The sequence below is a fragment of the Catharus ustulatus genome, chromosome 22, assembly GCF_009819885.2.
Source record: "Catharus ustulatus isolate bCatUst1 chromosome 22, bCatUst1.pri.v2, whole genome shotgun sequence".
NCBI classification, from domain to species: domain Eukaryota; kingdom Metazoa; phylum Chordata; class Aves; order Passeriformes; family Turdidae; genus Catharus; species Catharus ustulatus.
In genome coordinates, this window is record NC_046242.1 from 3,511,144 (window position 1) to 3,534,363 (window position 23,220).

At 49.9% G+C, this 23,220-nt stretch overlaps 3 protein-coding genes across 3 annotated transcripts in view; 1 reads left to right on the forward strand and 2 right to left on the reverse strand.

Annotated features, from left to right (window-relative positions):
- Positions 1 to 2,946: 2,946 nt before the first annotated feature.
- Positions 2,947 to 5,683, reverse strand: UBC (ubiquitin C). Its single transcript, XM_033078469.1, has 2 exons — positions 5,372 to 5,683; positions 2,947 to 4,647 (listed from the first exon to the last, which is right to left on the reverse strand). The coding sequence occupies exon 2, from the start codon at positions 4,639 to 4,641 to the stop codon at positions 3,268 to 3,270; it is 1,374 nt and encodes a 457-aa protein (XP_032934360.1). The 5' UTR covers positions 4,642 to 4,647; positions 5,372 to 5,683; the 3' UTR covers positions 2,947 to 3,267.
- A 6,586-nt stretch (positions 5,684 to 12,269) lies between these two features.
- On the forward strand, positions 12,270 to 15,310 carry CENPV (centromere protein V). The gene is made up of 5 exons (XM_033078204.1): positions 12,270 to 12,502; positions 13,363 to 13,461; positions 14,169 to 14,238; positions 14,604 to 14,718; positions 15,044 to 15,310. The coding sequence occupies exons 1-5, from the start codon at positions 12,270 to 12,272 to the stop codon at positions 15,166 to 15,168; spliced, it is 642 nt and encodes a 213-aa protein (XP_032934095.1). The 3' UTR covers positions 15,169 to 15,310.
- Positions 15,311 to 15,589: 279 nt separating this feature from the next.
- Positions 15,590 to 23,220, reverse strand: part of PIGL (phosphatidylinositol glycan anchor biosynthesis class L) — a 52,409-nt gene continuing 44,778 nt past the window's right edge. The window contains exons 5-7 of the mRNA XM_033078202.1: positions 22,790 to 22,821; positions 17,245 to 17,378; positions 15,590 to 16,189 (exon numbers count right to left, since the gene is read on the reverse strand). Coding sequence (XP_032934093.1) covers positions 16,091 to 16,189; positions 17,245 to 17,378; positions 22,790 to 22,821 — 265 coding nt within the window. The 3' untranslated portion in view covers positions 15,590 to 16,090. The remainder of the gene's footprint in view (positions 16,190 to 17,244; positions 17,379 to 22,789; positions 22,822 to 23,220) is intronic.

Here is a 23,220-nt window from a genome sequence, read left to right on the forward strand (position 1 = left end):
CAAATCAAGTGTTTCTCATTCAATAATATTACCAGATATATTCACTGTTATAATTGCAGATGAGTAATTCACAGCAGAAAAGGCAATGGCTGGAACCTGCTTAAACAAAAGGAAGCGTGAGGATGATGGTGTTCGGAAAAGATGCAAACAAGAACATTTCCTGAAAAATATATTCTGTGTTCACCTAAGTTCCCAAATTTTACCAAATTCTGAAAAACAGAATAGGCTTATGATTGATACCATGGTTTCAGTGTGCTGTAAATAGAAGTTCAAAGTCACTTGTAATTTAATTACAGGATTGATCTGTGACCACTCAGGTGAAGCAGCTCAAAATCATCTCCACAGGAAGAGGAATTCCTGTAATAACAACATGCAAGGGTGGAGAATTAAAATTCTCTCAGCAAAAGAAAAAAGATTTTCTTTTAAAGGTGAATTTTCACACTCTGGAAAATATCAAGTGTTTTTTGCAAGGCTTTTTTTTTTTTTTTTCTTTTTTCCATGTAACTGTTATGTAAAAGCCTCAGTGAAGTGATGAATTTGAGTAGCTTCATTTCTTAGTTACAGATGGAAATCAGTACCTCTGGAGACACCAGCCAGTGCCCAATCTGAAACATAAATACTCTCAAATTTAATCCCTTGTCAGAAGTTGTCTGATAGCCCAGGGAGCTCAGTCAATCTACATGACACTATTTCTGGAACTGCAAGTTCACATCATAACATTTCAAGGCTCCAATCTATATTCTTTTCTCAGGCCTTGGAAGGAACCATCCAGCTCTCCCATTCCTAAAATGGAAGTTTCTTTCTCCTTGATGTATCCCTTTCTGTAGGATCACAGCCTGTAGGAATGCTCTGCTGACAATCAAAGAGCAGCAAAAGAAGAAACCCAGATGAAAAAGAAGCTGTGGAGGAACAGTGACATCCTGTGGCCGTGGAGGCACAGGAATTCTGCTGCTTTTCGAGCAGCCAAACTGGGCAAAGAGCTTAAAATCCACCCTTGGCTGCTGTGGACAAGGCTGCAGAAATACTGAGGGGTTTATTCCCAGTGTTTACCTGCCTTGACCCTCACTTTCCCTGCAGGATGATGATGTGGGGCAGCTGTGAAAGGAGAAAACCCCAAATGTTTCCAAACCCAGTATAATGGGTTATTTAATGTCCCTTTTTATAGGTAATTTTTTCAAAGCACAGAAGACAAAACCCCACAATCTTGACTGGTTTTTATTTCTGGGGTTTTGATTTTTTTTTTTTTTAAGGGAAAGCAAACTAGAAATTAACTGAAGCAATAAGAAAAAAAGGTCAGACACAAAACTCAGATTTCAGCAGGATTAAAAAACATCACCAGAATCTGTGGTAAATATGGGACCATTAAGATTATTCTAACAGCACAGAGATTCTGGCTAAAACCTATTGAATTCTTAATTTAGTTATGAATAGCTGCCTCTAAGCAGATTTTTGAGGTACCAGCATATTGTAGGAATTTAAAAAGTATGTTTAAACAACATCGATCATTTGTATTGCCTGGTACCTTACTTTGTTTTGTGCTAATAACTTCAGTGTAAACACTGCACGTTCTACAAATCCATATTCACATTTCCTTGTGACTCATAAACATCTCCCTAATTCACATAATTTACTGAAATTGCAAGGATTGTTTTCTTATGAATGAAGAAATCCTTGCAGTCATTTCCTGGGCTGCCCCAAGCACAGTTCAACACCAGTTTGGCTTGGGCCAAAAAAAAAAAAACCAACCAGTTTTTGTGTAGATCCCTCCTGTCCCTGGAATTTGGGCACCCCAAATTCCATCAGAAAGGTCAGGAATGTCAGATTATTCAGCACTTTATCTCCTGTGGGTCTGTAACTGCTCAGACAGGGCTGAACACAGAGCGGGGCTAAAACACCCAGCCCGGAGAGGGGCAGGAAGGGACGTTTGAGGTCACCCTGTCCAGCCCCTGCCCAACCAGGGCCACTCCCAGAATTATTTCCATGGTTCTTTGTCCGTGGCCCTTCAGTCCCTCCCAGGGAAGGGCCTGCACAGCCCCTCTGGACACCCTGCCGGGGGGTAAAACTGCAAAATGCACAAAATCAAGAAGGCAGTTGCAGGAAAACTCAAAACTAAGGGAAGTCTCTCATGGCGGAGACAGTAAATATTTACAAATCTGTTTTCTGCTAGCTCAGCAGACATAAAAGCAAGCCCTGCTCCTAAAAAAAAATAAAATAAACTAGGACTATAACCCTCAAACCCACACTGAATTTACAGCGTGCAGTGCTCTATGAAAACAGAAACTTCCTGGTTTAACTTCCCATTAAGTACAACACTTACCACAGATGCTCAGTGATTAAACTCCAACAAACCAACTTCCACAGCAGCACTCCGGGGTGTAAGGGAGGGCCCAAGGTGGTACCCAGCAGTTTTTGGGGAAAGGGCAGCACAGCAGCACAGGCTGGGTGCGCTCAGAGGGGCCAGGAGCTCCAGGGCAAGGGGAGCAGCTGTCAGAATTCACTGCAGCCACCCCCAGAGCCTGGGCAAGTTTTTGGGGAAGGCACGTAGGTATTGCACACCCACCACAGCTGAACCAACCCAGCCCAATCCCCTCGTTTGAGTTCCCTTAACCCAGCCCATAAAACCCAACCCAAGCCCAGCTAAGCCAGACCTTAGTGGGAGCTCCCTCCCTTTGGGACACTGGTGACTGTGTAGGAGTTCCCAAATCTGCTCAGTCACCTACTGCAAGTTTCACCACACCATGTCCCACAAAATCACCCCCACCCACCAAGGGTCCCCTCGGAGCAGGGCAAGCACTGAACCCCTCACCACCCTCAGGCCCAAACACACTGCAAGTTCAGACCTTGCAGCAAAACCCACCCAAGCAACCACCACACCCCTTTGGGGGGTCTCTGTATCCCACCTGGAAGGAGTGCTGCTAAAATCTAGGAAGAACAAACAACATGGGATTATTAGCACTTCATTGAGTTTAATCCAGATCCATTGTAACCACAAGGTTGGTCCTCATCATACATGCACAGAGGTTTGAACTGCATGGAAAGAAGCCAAAGCATTTCACTTAACACACCAGTTTCACCTGCTTCAACTGACACAGACTACAGGGTGTAATGTGCAACAGAAAACTTTATTAGCATTTCAACACACAGTTGTTCAGCAGTTACTCAAGCTTGCATTAACCTTGCATTAACTTAATATTAAGACATTGAAGAACTACAGTGCAAACACAAGTGCCACTGGCAACCCTGGTGTCAAGCAAGATGCACAAGAACTTAACAGCCACCCCTGAGGCGCAGCACCAGGTGCAGGGTGGATTCCTTCTGGATGTTATAATCGGACAGAGTGCGCCCATCTTCCAGCTGCTTGCCAGCAAAGATCAGCCTCTGCTGGTCAGGAGGAATGCCTTCCTTGTCCTGGATCTTGGCCTTCACATTCTCGATGGTGTCACTGGGCTCGACTTCCAGGGTGATGGTCTTGCCAGTCAGGGTTTTCACGAAAATCTGCATCCCACCTCTCAGGCGCAGCACCAGGTGCAGGGTGGACTCTTTCTGGATGTTGTAGTCAGAGAGGGTACGGCCATCCTCCAGCTGCTTGCCAGCAAAGATCAGCCTCTGCTGGTCAGGGGGAATGCCCTCCTTGTCCTGGATCTTGGCCTTCACATTCTCGATGGTGTCACTGGGCTCAACTTCCAGGGTGATGGTCTTCCCAGTCAGGGTCTTGACAAAGATCTGCATCCCACCCCTGAGGCGCAGCACCAGGTGCAGGGTGGATTCCTTCTGGATGTTGTAGTCGGACAGAGTGCGCCCGTCTTCCAGCTGCTTGCCAGCAAAGATCAGCCTCTGCTGGTCGGGGGGAATGCCTTCCTTGTCCTGGATCTTGGCCTTCACATTCTCGATGGTGTCACTGGGCTCGACTTCCAGGGTGATGGTCTTGCCTGTCAGAGTCTTGACGAAGATCTGCATCCCACCTCTCAGGCGCAGGACAAGATGCAGAGTTGATTCCTTCTGGATGTTGTAGTCGGACAGGGTGCGCCCGTCTTCCAGCTGCTTGCCAGCAAAGATCAGCCTCTGCTGGTCAGGGGGAATGCCCTCCTTGTCCTGGATCTTGGCTTTGACATTCTCGATGGTGTCACTGGGCTCCACCTCAAGGGTGATGGTCTTGCCAGTCAGGGTCTTCACGAAAATCTGCATCCCACCTCTGAGGCGCAGCACCAGGTGCAGGGTGGATTCCTTCTGGATGTTGTAGTCAGACAGGGTACGGCCATCCTCCAGCTGCTTGCCTGCAAAGATCAGCCTCTGCTGGTCAGGAGGAATGCCCTCCTTGTCCTGGATCTTGGCCTTGACATTCTCGATGGTGTCACTGGGCTCAACTTCCAGGGTGATGGTCTTCCCAGTCAGGGTCTTGACAAAGATCTGCATCCCACCCCTGAGGCGCAGCACCAGGTGCAGGGTGGATTCCTTCTGGATGTTGTAGTCAGACAAGGTGCGTCCGTCTTCCAGCTGCTTGCCAGCAAAGATCAGCCTCTGCTGGTCGGGGGGAATGCCTTCCTTGTCCTGGATCTTGGCCTTCACGTTCTCGATGGTGTCACTGGGCTCCACCTCAAGGGTGATGGTCTTGCCAGTCAGGGTCTTCACAAAGATCTGCATATTGACCTGCAAGACATATGAACATTTCAGCTATAGCCACTTAGTCAAGTAAAGCTTTTAACAAATCCCAAACAAAGAGATTACTGTATTTCCCACCAGCTAAAATTTTTTACTATGTAGGAAAAAACGTGGAACTAAACAACCATTTTCCAATTTGACTAACTAAACCCGGCTTTGAGGTGAAGTCTGCTGAGTTCCTGTAACAGATTACACTCACTAGCTGACCCCCCAACCCCTCCTCCTTTATGTCCGCAGTGCAGCAATGTGGCAGCGGCGTCCCTCGATCCCCCCCTCACATTCTCCCCCCATCACGGCAGCGCTGGATCCCCGCGAGAGCAGCGGGGCCCTGCCCGCCCGCACTGCGGCAGCGCACGGAGCCCGGCCCGCCCCGCGGACCCGCCCTGCGGCAGCGCCGCCGCTCCCCCGCCCCGGTAGTGACTCACCGCCGCCTTCCGGCACGGACGGCTCAGCCCGCGCCATCTTCCCCCTCACGGCACCACCGCCCCGGACAGAACTATCCTGACTGCCCCCCCCACCCCCCTCAGCCCTCACCCCGCGGTTCAGCGCGCTGCGCAACGCTGCGGACTCTGCGGCCTGCTCCCTCCGTTACCCTCCTGCAAAGCGCCCGGCAGCGCCCACCTCGCTAGCTACGGTCCTGCCCACAGCACCCGACCCTTCTCCACCCCCCCTTCCGCGCCCCGCACCCCCCAATTCCCCACAGCGCACTCACGTCTGCGGCCCTGAGCGATCAATCAGTTCAAAGTATCCAGCAGCGCGAATTCTCGGATCTGCCGAGTGACGCACAGCCTCCCTTATTTATAGGCCTTTTGGCCACACGGGCCCCGCCCACCGAAACTACGTGTCCCTCCGCCTCCCAAAGTAGTCCCCCAGGAAAAGATCCCTGTTCTGGAAAAAACTCGCCTTTTCCCCGCTCCAATCCCTCTTCCGCAGGCAAAGGGGTCCCAGAGTTTCAGTGAGGGGGATCAGACCCTATAAGATCAGCAAATTTCTGAGGGCGCGGATGGATCTGGGACCGTTTTTCGCTGCGGCGCTGCGCCTGGCGTTGGTGGAAAGAGCGGAAAGGCGGCGGTGATTGGTGGAACGGGCGGCAGGGCGGGCGCTGATTGGCTGCTCGGAGGGGGCCGTTAGCGAGGGGCGGGGGCGGCGGGGGCAGGGAAGGCTCTGGAAGGTTCGGCGCTGCTCGGCGCTGATTGGTGCGCGGTGAGGTCACGCTGTTGCTGAGGCGGCGCCGCCTGGCGGGGCAGATTTCGGCCGGGGGGGGATGGGGGCCGGGGCCGTGAGGGGACGGGGATTATGTGGGGATTGGGATTAATAATGCCTATAGGAACCAAACTGGGGCTTTTTTAAGCTCCTGCCTGGACCTCAGCACTGCTCAGGGAACAATCTAGCACGGACTGGGGGAGAAGTGCCCTAAAAAAGGGGGTGACCCTTGGTAACAGTGTTTTGTGACCCACTGGAGCTTCTGACCCGCCCTTTCCCCAGAATGGCTGAGGCTCCATGGAAAAAAAGCCCAAAACGGGTTGTAAGGCTGGTCCTGGGTTGTAAACCTGACAGAGAAAGCAGAACTGAGTTAGCAAAATTGGAAAAAAAAGACTAATACAGGAGCGTAGGCGGCTCCCGGTGTGTCACACGAGCTGCCCCAGTCACGCGGCCCGGGCCTGGAACCGGTCGGAGCTGCCTGACGAGTTAATTCTCTTGATGTGAGGCTGCAAAACAAGCCCTGTGATGAAATGCTGACATTTGAAATTCAAATGGTTGTTTACTCGCCTCCAGAACAGGAAGCTTTGATCGGTTATGGAGCAGCAACCTTCTGTGAACTGCTGTGGAAACGTGCCTCGGGTTAATTAATTAAACTTCATTATACCTTTCAGACTGGCTCTTCACTCATTTCGTAACACATTAAAGATGGAGTGCACAAAATCCAAGACGGTTTTAGTGTGTTTTTTTAGCAGCTTTATCTGCTGCTCCTTCAGGGAAGCCAGATGACCTTGTTAAATCAGAAATCATCACCATGCCAAGATTCACTACAGCACTGCTCTATTTCCCCCTCAAAAAAACCCTCAAACACAAATACAAAACCACAAAAAATTTTTAAAAAACGAAACCCCAACAACAAAATGCTTTTGCTTTCCTTTCTCCTAACAGGGTTTCTAGCAGCTCCTGGTTTACAGTAAAAAGGAAATAAATCATCCTAGCAAATAATTACTCAAAACGCAGGAACAGGAAGAGGAGAAAAACAGCAACTGGAAAGTTCAGGAAGCTCCATGGCAACAGCCAACCTTGGAAATATTATTTAGCTACATAAATTTAGGACAAAAGGCAGAGCTGGCAGTGCTCTGTTGGTTTGCTTTGTGCTGCCAGTTGTGCTCGGTGTTTCCAGCACGGGTTGGTTTGGGGGTGCCAAGGTGGCTGAAGTTTGCTCCAAGGCTGCTCTGTGCTTGCTGCACATCCCAGGCACCCTTCCCAGAGGAAAGGCCACCAGTGACTAATATCTACAAATATTTACAGGCCACATCTGTAAAGCTGGAGAAAATGTAAAGCCTGGGCATGTTAAAGCACATCACACATTTATTAAGGATTTTAGGGTGCATATTTCTCTTCTGAATGTTCCTGTAGATAGAGAAGGAGGAACTTCTGTATTTTTTTTCCTTTTCTGTGTAAACCAGAAAACACAGGAGCCCTCCCTTGGCTTTTTTCGCTTGATATGGCTCAATCTGTGGTGGGGGGATTGTTGTGGCTGTACAAAGCACATGCATTTAACAAACATTGCTCTTGGTGAATAAAACTCGTGGAGCAGCTGACTCTGAGCTGTATATAAATAAATGCAAAGCTGAAAAGCACAGAAATGTGTATCTTGTGACTGCTCTGACTGCACAGCTGGCTACAGCCTTTGCCAGGACACGGGGCCTGCAGTTGGGAACAACATTTATTTTCAAATCCAGGTCACTGGGCAGTGGTACAGAGCAACCTACTTTCAGGAGAGAAGAATCTGGGGTCAGTGAAATGTGTCCAAGGAATCTGTACATTCTGGAACACAAGCTGGGTCTGGTTTTTATGCAGGCTGATGTCCTAGCAATGAAGCATCACTTTTACATGAAGCAATCTGTTTATCTTTAGCTACCAGGTTTAACTTGGGACAGCCAGCCAGGCCATCACAAGGTGTGTGGCAAGTCCAGTTACTGTTCTTTGTTCAGACAAAAATAGGGCTGCTTGCCACAAGGAAAAAAATAAAAAGTAAATATATTCCTATCTCATAACATTACTCACACTTGCCTCTCAGTGTGTATGGTGCAGTATGATTATATTATATTATATAAGTGTATTATATTTATAGCTATGTATCATTCTATTTACATGTTTACAGTTGAGGAGATAAATATAATTTCCCCAAGCCTGTAGCAGTGCAGTAAAGTCCAGGCTTGGCTCGGGTTCCACCCACGAGACAAACAGACCCGTGGCATGTCTCTGCTTGTGCCCAGGCTGCCAGCCTGGAGGGTTACACAAATACTGAGTCACAATTCAAAGTACTGTGAGATTGACTGTGATATTCTGAGATTACCAAAAAAAGACAACTCCCTCGGTTTGGTTTTTATAGCCTTATGCTAAAAATACCTTCACTAAATAAAGTTTTTAAGAAGCCACCAACTTCAGGAGTTGAAAGTACAAAAAAAAATAAGAAAAACAAATAGATGGGTAGTAAAAAGATGAAAATTAGTGATACTCCTCTGTCTCCCTGTTTATCTAAAGTGTATTTTAACTTTGTAGGACACATGGGATTCAGCTTTCAGATCTGTGCTGCCTCGATAAACAGGCGGGGCGACCCAGAGGGACGTGTGTCAGCTCCCTGTGCTCTGCTGGAAGGAGACATCCAAAGGGCATTTTACAGAGCTGGAATCACAGGTTTGTGCCTGCCTGCGTGCCAGTGAAAGCAGCAGCTAATAACTCTGTTCTGAAGCTCCTGGTGTGCATCTCTGCTCTGCCTCCTGCCCGGGAATGGCTTGGATCCCATCCAAGCTGCAGTGCAGGGAGGGAGCGCCTTTGTTCACCTCCTCTCTGCTGCCTCTGTGCTCTCTGGGCAGAAGTTTTCCAGCAAAACAGCTAAAAAAGTTCCTTGGAAAACAGGCAGACAGAAGAAGAAATGGCAGGAGAAACAGGCAGAAGAAATGAGTCCTGAACCGCTGTTAATCATTGTTAGGATGTTCCACAGAAGGTCTGTAACATTGAACAAAAACAAACACTGTCAAGGCCGTTCTGAACAGCCTTGGTGTCACCAGGAGCGTTTTGTTTTCAGATCCAGCTTGGGTCCTTTGAAGGAAAACGTCTGGAATGTTTCCCCCTCCACCACAAGGAGATTAAAATCCAAGCACTGCCATTTTCTCCCCTGGACAAACCACGTACTTTGAACCACCTTAGATTTATAAAATGTGCTGTCAGCCGTACACAACTCCTAGTTCCCTGCTTAATAGATATAAAAAACCATCCACAGTTCCTAATTCTCTTTCACCCACAAACATGTAGCTACTTTCAGTGCTGCTTTGGGGATAAAAATGCTCTTGCAGGCAGAATTTCAATGTTGGCTGCGAGCCAGGGCTGCAGAGCTGAGTCATTGTTATACAAGCAGAGCTGAGATGGCACAGAAAAGCCCCTTTTGTACTTTAACACTGAACACGTCAGCTGCTCTTGGCCTTTGAGCATCACAAGACACCTACACAGAAGCAACTGTAATTTACTGGACTTTTCCAGTAATGTTACTTTGTCCACCCTGTCATCTGTCTGGATAATTTGTCCTTTTCCATTTTGCCTCTCAAGCTTAACAGCAAATGCATTTTTCATCAAGCTGTTGGTCTGGCAAACAATCAGCTTTGGAAGCGGTGAAATGAGAGAAGTTAACTCTGTGGGCACTGGGAAGGAAGGTGCTGCCCAGGTACACTGACCACTGAAATTTAGGGCTTTCAGCTCAGAATATCTATGACATTTATCATCATCCAGAGTTGTACCATAAAGCTCTGGAACTGATTATTTATGTGAGTCTCAGTTTTGTGCTCTGAGTCCTTCGTGATAAAATAGGAAATGAATGAAAAAAGAGAATTTCTTTACTATGGCATTTTGCACTTCCATTTTTGTCCTCCAGTTTTTTATCCAGAAACATCACAGGGGAATGGAATTTAGCTTCTTAAAACAGCTTCTGCATTTAAAATAAAGTGAATTAATTGTGGAAAGGCATGAAGAGTGACAGATTTGCAGATATTACATGGACAACTCACTCCAGTTTTCTCCTGGAACTGCTTTCTGAGTGTGTGGAGTGCTGCTGGCTCCTGTCTGTATTACAGAGGGTCATTTGTGTGAATCAACATAACGAGCCCTTAAAATGAGTTTCTAAAATTCCACTCTGGCTTTCAGAGTGTTGAGTTCATTTTTTGGGACAGGACAGGCTGTGAGTGATGCTGCCATGCCAAGGGGAGGTGAATCCCTGCTGCAGCCAGCACAGGCTCGGTTTCAGTGCCTTTCCAGTTTCACCTCAGTGACTTTTTCCTCCCAAAATACGAGGTGACTGACATGTAATCAGGTTTGTCTAAAGGTCTGGGAGTGGCTCAGACCAGGAGCTCCAGATGAATTTATCACCAGGGTGTATTCTCGTGCTTCCATTAGAATGAGTAACCGGAGCAGAGGTTCGAATAAGGGATGACAGGAAATTGCACTCGGTGCCCTTTCCTATCATCAGAGAGGTGCTGAGCCACAGGATTCTTATGCAGATGTGGGCATGTGCCATCTCTGGAGGCTCCTGGACACCGGAGCCACATGTTTTTAAAGCTCTTTTCCAGACCAGAGTGCTAAGGATGTTTATTCAGCACTGTCCTCTGGCTTTGCCATGTTCCTGGCTCTTTGCCTCTCGAGACTCAGCTCACTTGTTTACATCTTTCCCCTTCTTGGAAAGAGCAAGACATTAAGTCCTGTTGACTACAGACTCTTGATTATAAGTCAAACAAAAGAAGTTTCCAGTCCTGCAACACTGGGCACAAAGGTTTGCCTTAGGAGTGAGTATTTTTTTCCACAACCGAGTGTGGCTTGGACACCTCCAAGTTTTGTACTTTTTCCTCCATTGATAGTTTTATTTGAGAAACAGCATTGGATTTCAGTGTTCAAAAACATCCTTGTGTAAGACATTTACCACTAAAGGGGTGATTTCACATTTTCCTATTTTTTAGCCATTGTTGCTTATTTGGTTGATTGTTTTGGTCTTGAGGGTGGTTTTTTGGTTTTGGTTTGGTTGGGAATTTTTGCCTTTTAAGTATGTACTCTCTTATTTTCAATTGGTAACAGAATTAGTTTGAAGCCAAGCGGGAATCCTGTTAGAAGCCATTTCTCTGCAAAGCTGCCACAATGATTTCAAACCTCAGGAAGGCCTGAACACAAAGGCACATCCTGTGCTGTCACAGCAATGCTGGGTCTAAATGAGGGCTGTTCATAGCCGAGAAGTGACACACCACAATTCCAGCAGCCCCTCGGCTCTGCTGAGCACCTTCCCATCCGTGAATATGTGAGGCATTGTGTCCAGAATGAGAGGGAAACCTCGGGCTCGTGCCTGTGGAGAACTGGCATGCCTGGCTCAGCCCTGCAATCAGAAAATCATAGAATCCTTAAGGCTGGAAATTTTAAGATCATCAAGTGCAACTGTTAACCCAAGTCCAGCAGTGAACCGTGTCCCCAAGTGCCACATCCAGCAGTTCCTGGAGCACTCCCTCGGACAGCCTGTCCAGTGCCATAGGGGGGCCAGGACCAGGACAGTCCTGTCCCTGCGCTGGGCTCAGCCTTGGGCCCAGCATGAGGAGAGGGACACGGAGGGGCTGGAGCGTGTCCAGAGAAGGGAACAGAGCTGGGGAAGGGGCTGGAGCAGCAGGAGGGGCTGAAGGAGCTGGGAAAGGGGCTCAGCCTGGAGCAAGGGGAGCTCAGGGGGGACCTTCCCCTCTCTACAGCTCCCTGACCGGCGGCTGTGCTGTCCCCATCCCCAGGGAACAGGGAAGGATGAGGGGACACGGCCTCAAGCTGTGCCAGGGGAGCTTTAGGTTAGGCATGAGGAAAAAATTCTTCCACTGCGGTTCTCCCCGTTCCCCCAGCCCCTCCTGGTCTCGCTGTGTCCCGGTCCCGCCGTGTCCCTCCCGTGTCCCTTCGGTCTCTCCGTTCCACCCCCGGTGCCGCTGTGCCCCCTTAGCTCCTCCCGTATCCCCCTGTGTCCCCTCCGTGTCCCTCCCCTGTCCCCTCAGTCCCTCCCGTGTCCCTCCCCTGTCCCTCCCCCGTCCCCTCAGTCCCTCCCCTGTCCCTCCCCCTGTCCCTTCCGTGTCCCTCCCCTGTCCCTTCCCTGTCCCCCCCCGTGTCCCTCCCGTGTCCCCTCCCGTGTCCCCTCCCGTGTTCCTCCCCTGTCCCCCCCCGTGTCTCTCCCCTGTCCCCTCCCGTGTCCCCTCCCGTGTCCCTCCCGTGTCCCTTCCCCTGTCCCTCCCTGTCCCCTCCCTGTCCCTCCCCTGTCCCTCCCCTGTCCCTTCCCTGTCCCCGTTCCGCCCCCGGCCCGTTCGCGTCGCGGGGGCGCCCCCCGCTGGCGGCGGAGGCGGCGCATGGGGCGCGGCGCGGCGGGCGGGACGCGGCGCTCCCGGCGGGGCAGCGCGGCCGCGGGCGGGACGCGCCGGGCCCGGGGCAGGAATGCGGGGGGAACCCCGGACGGGGCCAAGGCGGAGCCCCCCGGGCCCGGCACCATCGATCTGGGGGCGCAGAGCGGGCGCTGGGCCGCCTTCCAGGAGCGGCACCGGCTGAGCTGCGAGGAGGCGGCGCGGCTGCTGCTGGACGCGTAGTGAGTAACGGGGCCGGGGCTGCTCCGGGTTCCTGCCCCAGCCCCGTTCTGTGCGCGGTGTCTGCACTGCGGGGCTGCCCGAACGGGGCCGCGGGTGCCACGGGGAGGGGAAGCACGCAAATTTGGTTTTCTGTGCTAAAGCTTCTCCCGTCGAAAATGCCGCGAGGTTCGGTTGCTAATCTCCACCCATTTCCTGTGCTCGCTCTGCGGCACATCAGAAACTGTCCGTGGGAGGCAGAATCTGGGAGGAAAATGTTTTTTTCATTTGCATTTTGTGATTGACCCGCACGGTCACTGCCCAGCTGCTGTGGAGGCGGCTCTGGGAGGAGGAGAAGCACAAGCTTAGAAATTCATAAAGTTCCTCTCCAATTACAACCGAAATAAAAGACATTTCAAATATCATGTAGAATCCACTTGTCTCTGATTTCCCCAGCTTTTAAATGCAGGAATATTAATGGTGTTGGAGAAATTGTGGGGAAATTCAGTTCTCAGTTCCAAGCAGTTTGTTTTGAGGTGATGGCCCCGGTTTCTGTGCAGGGCTGTGTAGGGACACAGCTGCAGGGTCAGCACTGTGACCTGGAGTGTGGTGGGAGCTGTGTTGTACAGAGTGGAGAGTCCTCAAAGTGCTGCTCTTTCCTTTTCACCATTTTAATTAAACCACAAAAGCAATTGCTGCAGAGGACAAAAGCCATCCTCTACTTCATTCTGACAGGTTATTAAATACATTTGAGTGGAAACATTTCTTGGTGTTCTGCAACAGCTCAAGACAGAACAGAATAATGTCCTGTATAGCCTTACTGTTCTCTTGGGTGAAAAACAAGAGAGGATGATCCCAAAAGCTCTGTTGTGTCTCTCTGCAGTGAATACAGGGGTTTGGTGAAGCACACTGGAGGCTGTCACTGTGGAGCCGTCCGCTTTGAGGTCTGGGCTTCAGCAGATCTGCACGTGTTTAACTGCAAGTGAGTTGGTTTGTTCCCTGTTCCCAGAGATGAATGGCAGCTCTCTGCTTTTCCAACCTGCTTTTCCAGCTGCAGAATACCCTCTGAGCTGTTTCCATAGGATTTACCCCTGATTATGTCCTGATCCACTAGGAGATCAGTGTTGGTGATTGCAGGTTCTGTTTGGGCAGGACTTCATGTCTCACAGCCAGGCTCACACAGAGGTCAGCAGAGATCTAATGAGCCCAGGTGCTCAGCCATCTGCTTTCTGTTTCCTCTCATGCAGGGGGCTCAAAGCACATTGGTCTTTTTTTAACTTTTCTTCTCAAGTGACATTACAGCTCTGACCACATGTGCCTCAAACTAAAACTCTGATTTCAGCAGTGACCCCTCTTTGCTGCAACTCCTTTGCTTCCAGCTCATGGGTGAACTTCTGAACTTAACTTGTTTGCAAGGTAATGAATGTTGGCAAAATTGCCCAAGTGTGCTCTGAACCATTAAATGGATTTCTCAGGGCTAGAGTTTGTCCTCAAGAATTGTGTGTGAGCATATCTCACTGGGGTACCTGTGTAGGGTCAGTCTGTTCACTCAGCCAAGCACTACTGACACAACTTTTGCCACTTACCTCTGAGCCATTCTAGCTGTCAGTGGAATTTATGTTGTCAAGAAGTCTGATTGCTGCTCTACAACCTGTCCACTTCTAGAAAACTCTGCTTTTTCTTTTACAGTTGCAGCATTTGCACAAAGAAACAGAACAGACACTTCATTGTGCCAGCGTCGCGTTTCAAGCTGCTGAAGGTAGAGTGAGAGCACAGTAAGAGCGTGGCCATGAGCACGAGCAGTGTCACCCTCAAAGAGCCAAGAACAAACAGTTTTCTGCCCTAAGTTTGGCTGGCTGGGGGAAATGGTTGCATTTTAAGCTGTTTGGTCTGGTTGTGTTAGTGCACCTTGTTTAGAGCTCTTGCAGTTCCCAGGCCTGACTGTTGTGGACAGTTGTATGTACAAATTACAGGGGTTCAGGAAAGGAGCAGGAATGCACAGCTCTGAATCTCACATAAAGACAGGAAAGTGGCATTTTAAATTGTACATTTCTTAACTACAGGCCCAAAGTAATTAATCCATCTATTTCCATGGGAGACTTACAATGCTTTTCTTTTGCTTAGGGTGCTGACAATTTGACAACGTACACCTTCAACACACACCGTGCCCAGCACACCTTCTGCAAGACCTGTGGTGTCCAGAGCTTTTATACTCCTCGTTCTAACCCTGATGGTTATGGTAGGTACAAAGCAAGCTCTGCTAACCAGAGTTAACCACCAAACAGCCCTTGGATAAAGGTTCCATTGGATGCTGACATGTGTCCTAAGAGATTGTTCCTAAAGTGTTAATAAACACCTGGAGCTGCAGTCTGAACCTGTAGCTCCTCCATAAAAACCAGTCTTACCTATAATGTGTGGGTTGCTGTCGGTGACAGGATTCTCATCCAGGCTCCTCAGCCTTACAGAAATAGCATTTACAATTCCCTGAGATGCCCCAGCCATGGAGTGGAGCAGGCATCTCCCACATTTTATGAAAAGCAGGTTTCTGTGTACTCTTTCTTCAGGAATAGCTCCCCACTGTCTGGATGATGGCACTGTGCAGACCATTATCACAGAGGATATCAATGGCAAGGAATGGGAGAAAGCAATGAAGGAACATAAAACCATCAGAGACATGTCCAAACCCTGACACACCCTGCTAGCAGCCTTGGGAGCACTGCCATGGAACTGCAGTCTGGGGCTTCCTGGGTGATGGTTGATGAAATCAATCTCTACATTACTGTGACCTGTTCTCAGTTTCTTAAATAAATCTTTCTATGTTGATTGTCTCACTCCTTTGTGACGTTCAGTTTTCAAACTGCCTCTGCTCTGGAAACCACTGCAGGGTTGCTGGTTTGGCACTTTGCCTTCAGCTGTGTTAAAGTTTAAATCACAGTACAAAAGACCTCACTACAGTCACTTGCACCTCATTCCTGTGTCCTGCTGAGACTCTTGTGAGTTGATCTTGAACCCTGTTCTGAATCAAGAAGAGAGCTCATATTTCAGGAGGGACATTGTGAAGGTGGAACCTACAACACAATGTGTATAAAAGAAGCAATGGTAAACATCAGTGCCGTTTTAAAGATTGTGTGATTTCTGATATTTTATTCAAAAGCTTTGGCTATTTGAAGTTCTGACTGAATGACAAAGGTGTTGTGGTTGTGGAGGTAGCATGGTCTTTGAAAATACTCCTGATATCTGGAGTTTACAAAAGCACCAAGGGAGAGTTGCCAAGCAGTCCTTGCAGCTCTGTCTTCCTGGAGAAACAGTCTGTGCCGTATCTTATCCAGCGCAGAACCCTCCAGGGCTTGACTCCCAATTAAAGTCAATCCAAATTTCTCATCTTATTTAAGCTTCTATGGTGACAAAATAAAGTAGCTGTTAACCCTGTTCTTAGTGTATCAGGCAACAAGATACTCAGGAGTTTCACCCAGCCTGGGTTTTGTAGTGTGGACAATGCCACACAAAGAGCACCCCATCCTGTTGAGCACCTAAAACAGGAGCTTTCTCGAGTCCTGGGCCTGGCACAGTTGTTTTTTTGCTCATTCTTGACTGCTGTGAGTGCTGTGCTGTCAGAGCAGGCGCAGTGAATTGACCACCAGGTAACGGGAGAAGAGCAGGTAGAGCTGGCGGAACCAGAGGAGCTGGCTGCGATGGCACCGCATGGCTCTCTAGGAGGAAAAACAGTGCAGGGAGCATGACCAGAACCTTCCAGAGCTGATGTGAGGGCAGCTCCCTGCTCCTGCTGTGAGGGTCAGTGCCCATTTATAGGACAGCCTGTTTTCAGTGAGCAGGGAGAGCAGGGGAGGTGGAAAGCTGCCTAAGCCCTGGGCCTGTGTGCCCCCGGGTCTGGTGTTGTGCTGCCAGATGTTCACAGGGTCCTGCACCGAAGGACACTTCATGTGTCACTTCTAATTCCTCCTCCCCATGTGATCTTAGGCCTGAGGAAGTGCTCACATGCTGGGAAGCAGGAGCCTGATAGGTGTATTTGGGAACATCTCTGCTCCTCCTGACCACACACTGCCAGCTGCAACTGAGTCTATTTATAGTGCACCACCCTGGAAAGGTCAGATTTCAGGAACAAAAATACATGGGAATAATGGACACTACCTTTATCCAAGCTGTTTCCATAAATAACTCTATCTTTTAACAGCCTCAGAAGAAGGAAAAGTCTGTAATTTGTGAATTAACACTGTTTGCTGGGTAAATATTTTCATGCTATGGAAGGCAAGCTAATCAGATTCTGATACAGGGAACTGTGGGGTAAATGTGTGAGATCCTATGCAGCAAAATAGTTTAAAAATGTACAGTAAAGAGAACTTGTGAAGAGCTTTGTACCACAAGTTCACAGGCTGTCTCCAACCTCAGTAAAGCTGTGATCCAAGGATGCTGTTCCTGGCATGCAGTCATGCCAGGCTTTAACAGGCCACTCACATGTTCAGTGTGTTGGATCCATTTTCCTTTGAAATGCATCCTACATCCTGGAGAGTGTCTAACTCAGTGCCCTGTGACTGTCTGAGCTGCAGATCTGCTCAGCCCTGTCCTGTCATGCAGCACATGAGGTAACCTGGCTTGTCCATGTTTTTAAATCACTGCAGACATTCCTCAGTGACATTTATAACCCGTGGATAACTCCTGGCATTCCCTGGGAATGTGGCACTTGTGACTAAAGTGCTCACAATGACCACGAGCCTCGAACAGGTCAGGCAGGTGCCACACATCTCACCTTGGCTTGCTCAGTCTCCTCCTCTGTGAGGATGAAGAGGGCATCCCTGGGCAGGAGGCAGGAAATGAGGACATCCAGGAAGGAAATGTACTTCCTGCAGAGATTTACTGACTCCAGCACGAGCACCTGGCACCCTACACAGGGAAAGAGGATAAATATTTCAGAACAAGAGCATTCTTGTAAGGTGCCCTTTTCTCCAGGCTCAGCAGCTCTTTGCAGCTGCTCTGTGCTGCTGGCCTTGGGAATCTTTTTTTGTGTGAAAGAGGAACAACCCCTGATGCTCCCACCAGGATTTCTTTGTGCCCAGTGCACATCTGTGACCATTTGTATTGGCTCTTATTCTGTATGTGACCCTTTGTACTGGTCCTTGTTCTGTAACAGCCTATGGAAAGCAAAGGTAGCTTTGAATATCCCACAAACTGGGTGTTTTTTCGCTTATAATTTTAATTTTTCCTGCATAATTAGGCTCAAAAAATAGGTGCAGATGATTCTCTGAATGCTGACACTGTATCATATAATGGAATTTTAAAACAGCAGTTTCTGGTTCAGCAACCAAATTGAACTTTCATCTTGCTACTCCAATTCTTAGCTACAGAATAAATATTTACAAGCCTCAGGAATCAAATATTAACTCAGGCAGGCAGTTACACTTTAACAGAGTTCCTCAATTCATTGTTCAGATGTCTGGGATGAAGCAGATGAAGGTAACATGTTTCAAGATTCTGCTGATGTTGAAGGGATTTTTTTCTGTTTTAAAGATCCCTTTGAACTCAAAAGTTAATTGCTTTTTTTTTAAAACCGTGGTTAAATTGTCTTCACTGATGAGTTCAGAGCTACTGATGGTTCTGTTAAGAGCCTGTAGCTCTCAGGGGAGCTGCTTTGGGATTTCCTTGGCTTGGAAGCTGCTGTGATTATGTTCCACACTTCCCACATTGTACTGAAGTTTGACAGAAGAGGCAGAGCCACAGTTTACACAGGTGGTCAGAGCTGCAATTCCATGTGCAATGAGATTTCCTTCAGTGAGCCCTGAAACAGTGAAATGACACAGAGGAGACAGAGCACAGCTCTCACGGACTCCCTCTGGCACATCTCCAGGATTTTTCAATTCATTTCTTTCTTTTCTTTTCTCCAAGGGTGCTGTTCCAACTTTTCAACAGCCTCTCCCAATCTCCCAAGCAAGAGGTTAACTCTTCATCTCAGCACCACAAAGGGCCGTGCCCCCGTTCCATTGAGGGGACACGGGGACACCGGGACCTGACACACCCAGCACTCACACGAGTGACTTTCTCTGCTGGGGACAGGGGTCGAGCCTCAAGGGCAATCACGGCAGTGCCCACCCGGACCGTGCAGGGCTGGGAAGCGGCGGAAAATCCAAGCGGGAAGCGGCGAGCGCTGCTCGGGAGCTGCCGGGAGGTGGCGGCGTCTGCCGGGGAGGGGACACGGAGAGAGGGACACGGAGAGAGGGACACAGAGAGAGGGAAAAGGAGAGAGGGACACGGAGAGAGGGACACGGAGAGAGGGACACGGAGAGAGGGACACGGAGAGATGGAAAAGGAGAGAGGGACACGGAGAGAGGGACACGGAGAGAGGGACACGGAGAGAGGGAAAAGGAGAGAGGGAAAAGGAGAGAGGGACCAAAGAGAGGGGGACACTGAGAGGGACACGGAGAGAGGGACACGGAGAGATGGAAAAGGAGAGCGGGACACGGAGAGAGGGACACGGAGAGAGGGACACGGAGAGCGGGACACGGAGAGAGGGACACGGAGAGAGGGACATGGAGAGAGGGACACGGAGAGAGGGACATGGAGAGAGGGACATGGAGAGAGGGAAAAGGAGAGAGGGACACGGAGAGAGGGAAAAGGAGAGAGGGACTCGGAGAGAGGGACACGGGAGAGAGGGACACGGAGAGAGGGAAAAGGAGAGAGGGAAAAGGAGAGAGGGAAAAGGAGAGAGGGACACTGGAGAGAGGGACACGGAGAGAGGGAAAAGGAGAGAGGGAAAAGGAGAGAGGGACACGGAGAGAGGGACACGGAGAGAGGGAAAAGGAGAGAGGGACACGGAGAGGGACAAGGAGAGAGGGACACGGAGAGAGGGAAAAGGAGAGAGGGACACGGAGAGAGGGACACGGAGAGAGGGAAAAGGAGAGAGGGAAAAGGAGAGAGGGAAAAGGAGAGAGAGACACGGAGAGGGACACGGAGAGAGGGACACGGAGAGAGGGACCCGCATCCCTCCAGCACCTCCTGTCCCTGCCGTGTTCCCAGTGCCGTGTCCCGTGTCCCGTGTCCCCAGTGGTGCAGCCCCGGCCCCGCAGGCTCACGGAGCACAGGGGGGCGATGCCGAGCGCCCTGGGACGTGCAGCAATGCCGGGATGTGCAGGGATGCCGGGCTGTGCAGCAATGCCGGGCTGTGCAGGGATGCCGGGCTGTGCAGCAATGCCGGGCTGTGCAGCAATGCCGGGATGTGCAGCAATGCCGGGCTGTGCAGCAATGCCGGGATGTGCAGGGATGCCGGGCTGTGCAGCAATGCCGGGCTGTGCAGGGATGCCGGGCTGTGCAGCAATGCCGGGCTGTGCAGGGATGCCGGGCTGTGCAGCAATACCGGGCTGTGGGACCGGCACGGCCCCAGCACTTCCTGAGCACGAATTCGAGCCCCTGTCCCCTCCCAGCCCGCCGGGACAGGGGACAGGCAGGGCTGCTCGGCTGCCATCAGCTCCAGCTGCTCTCCCAAGGGATGCTCTGCAGGCACAAGTGCTGCAGTCGCTCACACAAGTGCCCTGACACTCCTTTAATCCCACCTGGAGACATTTCTTGTTTCCACAGAGCAAACTTGGAAGGAAAGCTGTGATGTGCCATGAGTGGGGGAACCATTCCTCCCCTTCTGCAGAGACCGTCTGGGCTGCTGTGGGGTAGTTTCAGAGGGAAGAACCAGCACAGTGCTGCTGCTGCAGTCAGCATTCCCAATGGCACCTGTTTGCTTTTCAACCATGGGACAATGGATCTTTCCTTTCCTGGATGGCTTTAATGGACTCTGGCAATGCCACATCAACTCCTTGAGGGGAGGAAAGGCCTGGTACCTCTCTCTGAAGCTTTGGTTAACCAAATATGTTCTTTCTGTCTTCAATTTTTTCCCCTGAGAAATATTAATTCATGCAGCAATTGCACCCCTTTGTTCCCCACAGCTCAGCAATAAGGATCAAAACCATGGCAGGTGATTTCAGTGTGGATGGCTCTGACCAGCTGGGTCCTCCTCGGTCACATCAGGTGAAGTGGTGGCACCCAGCTCCCCAAAAGGAAGGGAGGGCACTGTAAGAGCCCTCTGTGTCAGTGATCCAAGCAGGATTTCCATGTGCTGACAGCAAAGCCTGCTCTGCATGGCAATGTGAGATGAAATGCAGCAGGGAAGGAATGTACAGTCCAGGGAGAGATGGAAAAGGCTTCAGAGAAACAGGCTGCTCCCTGCCAAGCAGGGTGAGAGCAGTGCTGCCACTGAGGAGTCTGCTCCTGTGACACCAGCAGGTGAAGCTTCTCAGAGCCTGTCATGCCTGTGACCTGGGCAGGAGGGGATTAGCAGTGTAATGCAACCTCTCCAGGTTGGCAGAAAGGGCAGGATCAATATAGCTCGTGGATTAGGCTGAGAATAGAAGTGTGTGAAGCCTGCAGCCTGCTCAGCTTGGCTTTCCACTTCCAAATCACTCAGGCAGCAAGGATGCCCAGACTGAGGAGCTCCTGAGTGAGCACTGTGTGTGCTGCAGGCCTGCACTGCTCCTGATGGAAGGAGGCACAGGTTCTTTTGGAAGAGCACTGGTTATAGCTGGAAAGGGCCAGTGAGGGGTGGGAGCACATCCAGCAGTTGTCTTGGCTTCCTGAAATGAGTGCTTGTGCCTGGGCTGGAGAACTTGATTACAGATTATAAAAAGCCTGTTGTGTTTGTGCTGGCTAAAGGCATTAGAAAGCAAAGCAGGATATTTAGGGTGCTCATTTGCATATCACTGAGGCAATGCAAGGCTTAGCTGGCTTTTGCATTTGCAGGGAGATTTTCTGTGGATTCCCTGATCACATGGGCTTACACAGGCTCACCCACAAACAGCTCCCTCTTACCAACAGCGGCACAGCACTTTTCCATGGCCTGAACATGCCTTTCAGCTCCATCCAGACAGCCTCAATCCCAGCATCACTCTTGTTTCATTAAGCCCCTCTGATGCACAGCCCTGCACGCCTGCCAGATCAAATTATAAATACTGGGAATTTCAATGAGACTGGAACTATATTTGGAAAGGCTTAGCATAAGCAGCAGCATGGGAGCTCCCCGTTCCTTTGGTGTTTGTAGGTCATGTCAGATGTGATGTAATCAGAGCAGCAAGGCTTGCACAGAGCTCCAGCAGCCTCTTGATGCTGCTGGAGAAATGGAAATGTTCTCTATATGTGGGTCTGTTTCAAACCTGAATGGATCTGAGGCACAGCCCACATTCAGGACCAGAGTGAAACCTGCACGAGCAGCACATGGCTCAGTGTAGATGGGGCCTGACAGGCAGCAGTGACACCAACCACTGCAGCTCCTTGTCCTTTGTGCTGCACACAGCAACAGAGCTCTGCTGCATCCAAGGCTGAACAAAGAAAAGGTCCTAGGAATGAAGCTGGCACTAATATCCCTCTTTCATGAACTGGGGAACTGAAGGGCCCAGAGTCAGAGCTCAGCTTAAGGGCATTCTGCCATCTTGGCTCATGCTGTCTCATTAGGCCTGCAACTTCCTGCTAGCAGAGAATTAAAACTGATTTGCTGTGACTCATTCAAATCCTACAATGATTTGGGAATCAGTATTGAAGGAACACAGGCTGGGTGGCTGCTGAGGGAGCAGGAGGTTCCCTGGGTGGGCCTGGCTGAGCCACCCTCCTATGCTCTGTCACAGCTGAGTGACAGCTTTGTGCTTGAACGAGGGCCACACATTTGTCCCTGGGCAGGCACTGTTTGCTACAGATAAAAACTGCAGCTCTGCTCTAGAAAAGGGGTCAGGAGCAACCTCCTTCTGTGTTTTGTTTCTTTCCTTTCCCTACTTCCCACTGTACAGAGAATTTCTCAGGGATTCTGGCTCACAGGTGGAAGAAGCCAGTACAATTTGTTGTGCCACTGCAGATTTCGGATTCCTTTCCGGAGCACGTTTTGGTGGAGGCTTAACTTTCTACATGTAAATATTTTTGGCTATCTGGGTAATCATTTCTGAGGCTTTTGTCCCAGAAAAGGAAAAAGACTTGTAAGCAAGATGTGACCAAAAACTCTGTGACTGAGGGACCTGGAAAGAGCACAAACTCACCCAAGAGACACAGGCCAGACACTGCATCACACCACTGAGGCAGGACAACTCCAAGGGACTGAAAAGTGGCTGTAGAGAAGCCTGAACTGGTAAAAAATTGCAGGAAGGTAAAAGTTCAGCTGTGGGTTTCATCTGCAGTGCAGGGGTGAGTTGGGCAGCTGGAACCCTGGACACAACAGTGATGTGAAGGACTGCAGGGTGGGGATGGGAGGTGGGTGGGAGGTGATGGACTCTTACCTTCAGGTAACTTCCCCTCTGAATGCAGGTACCTGTGAAAGAAGAGATACAAGGGGTTTAATACTCAGTGGAATTACTCAAACCCTGATTTTACAGGAATAAAACCCTGCCCACTAAACCAACCCTTTCCATTTAACACACAGTGACAAGAGCCAATCTTGTGAGAAACTTCAGGAGCCCACACTGGATGCACCTCAGGCAGGGCTAAGCCTCATTCCCCACACTATTCTGCCATTCCTTTCTCATCCTGGCTGCTGGGACACATCACAAATAAGCTCCATAAATCAAATTCAGACTTTCAGACTTCTCAAGGAAAACCTAAGAGGCTGCCAAAGGCTGCTCAGCCCTGGGAGCACCTCTGGCTGTTTAAAGCCCAGGCTCTGCTGGCCAGGGGCATTGTCTCAGTGGCTGCCCCAATTTGAGCACCAGCT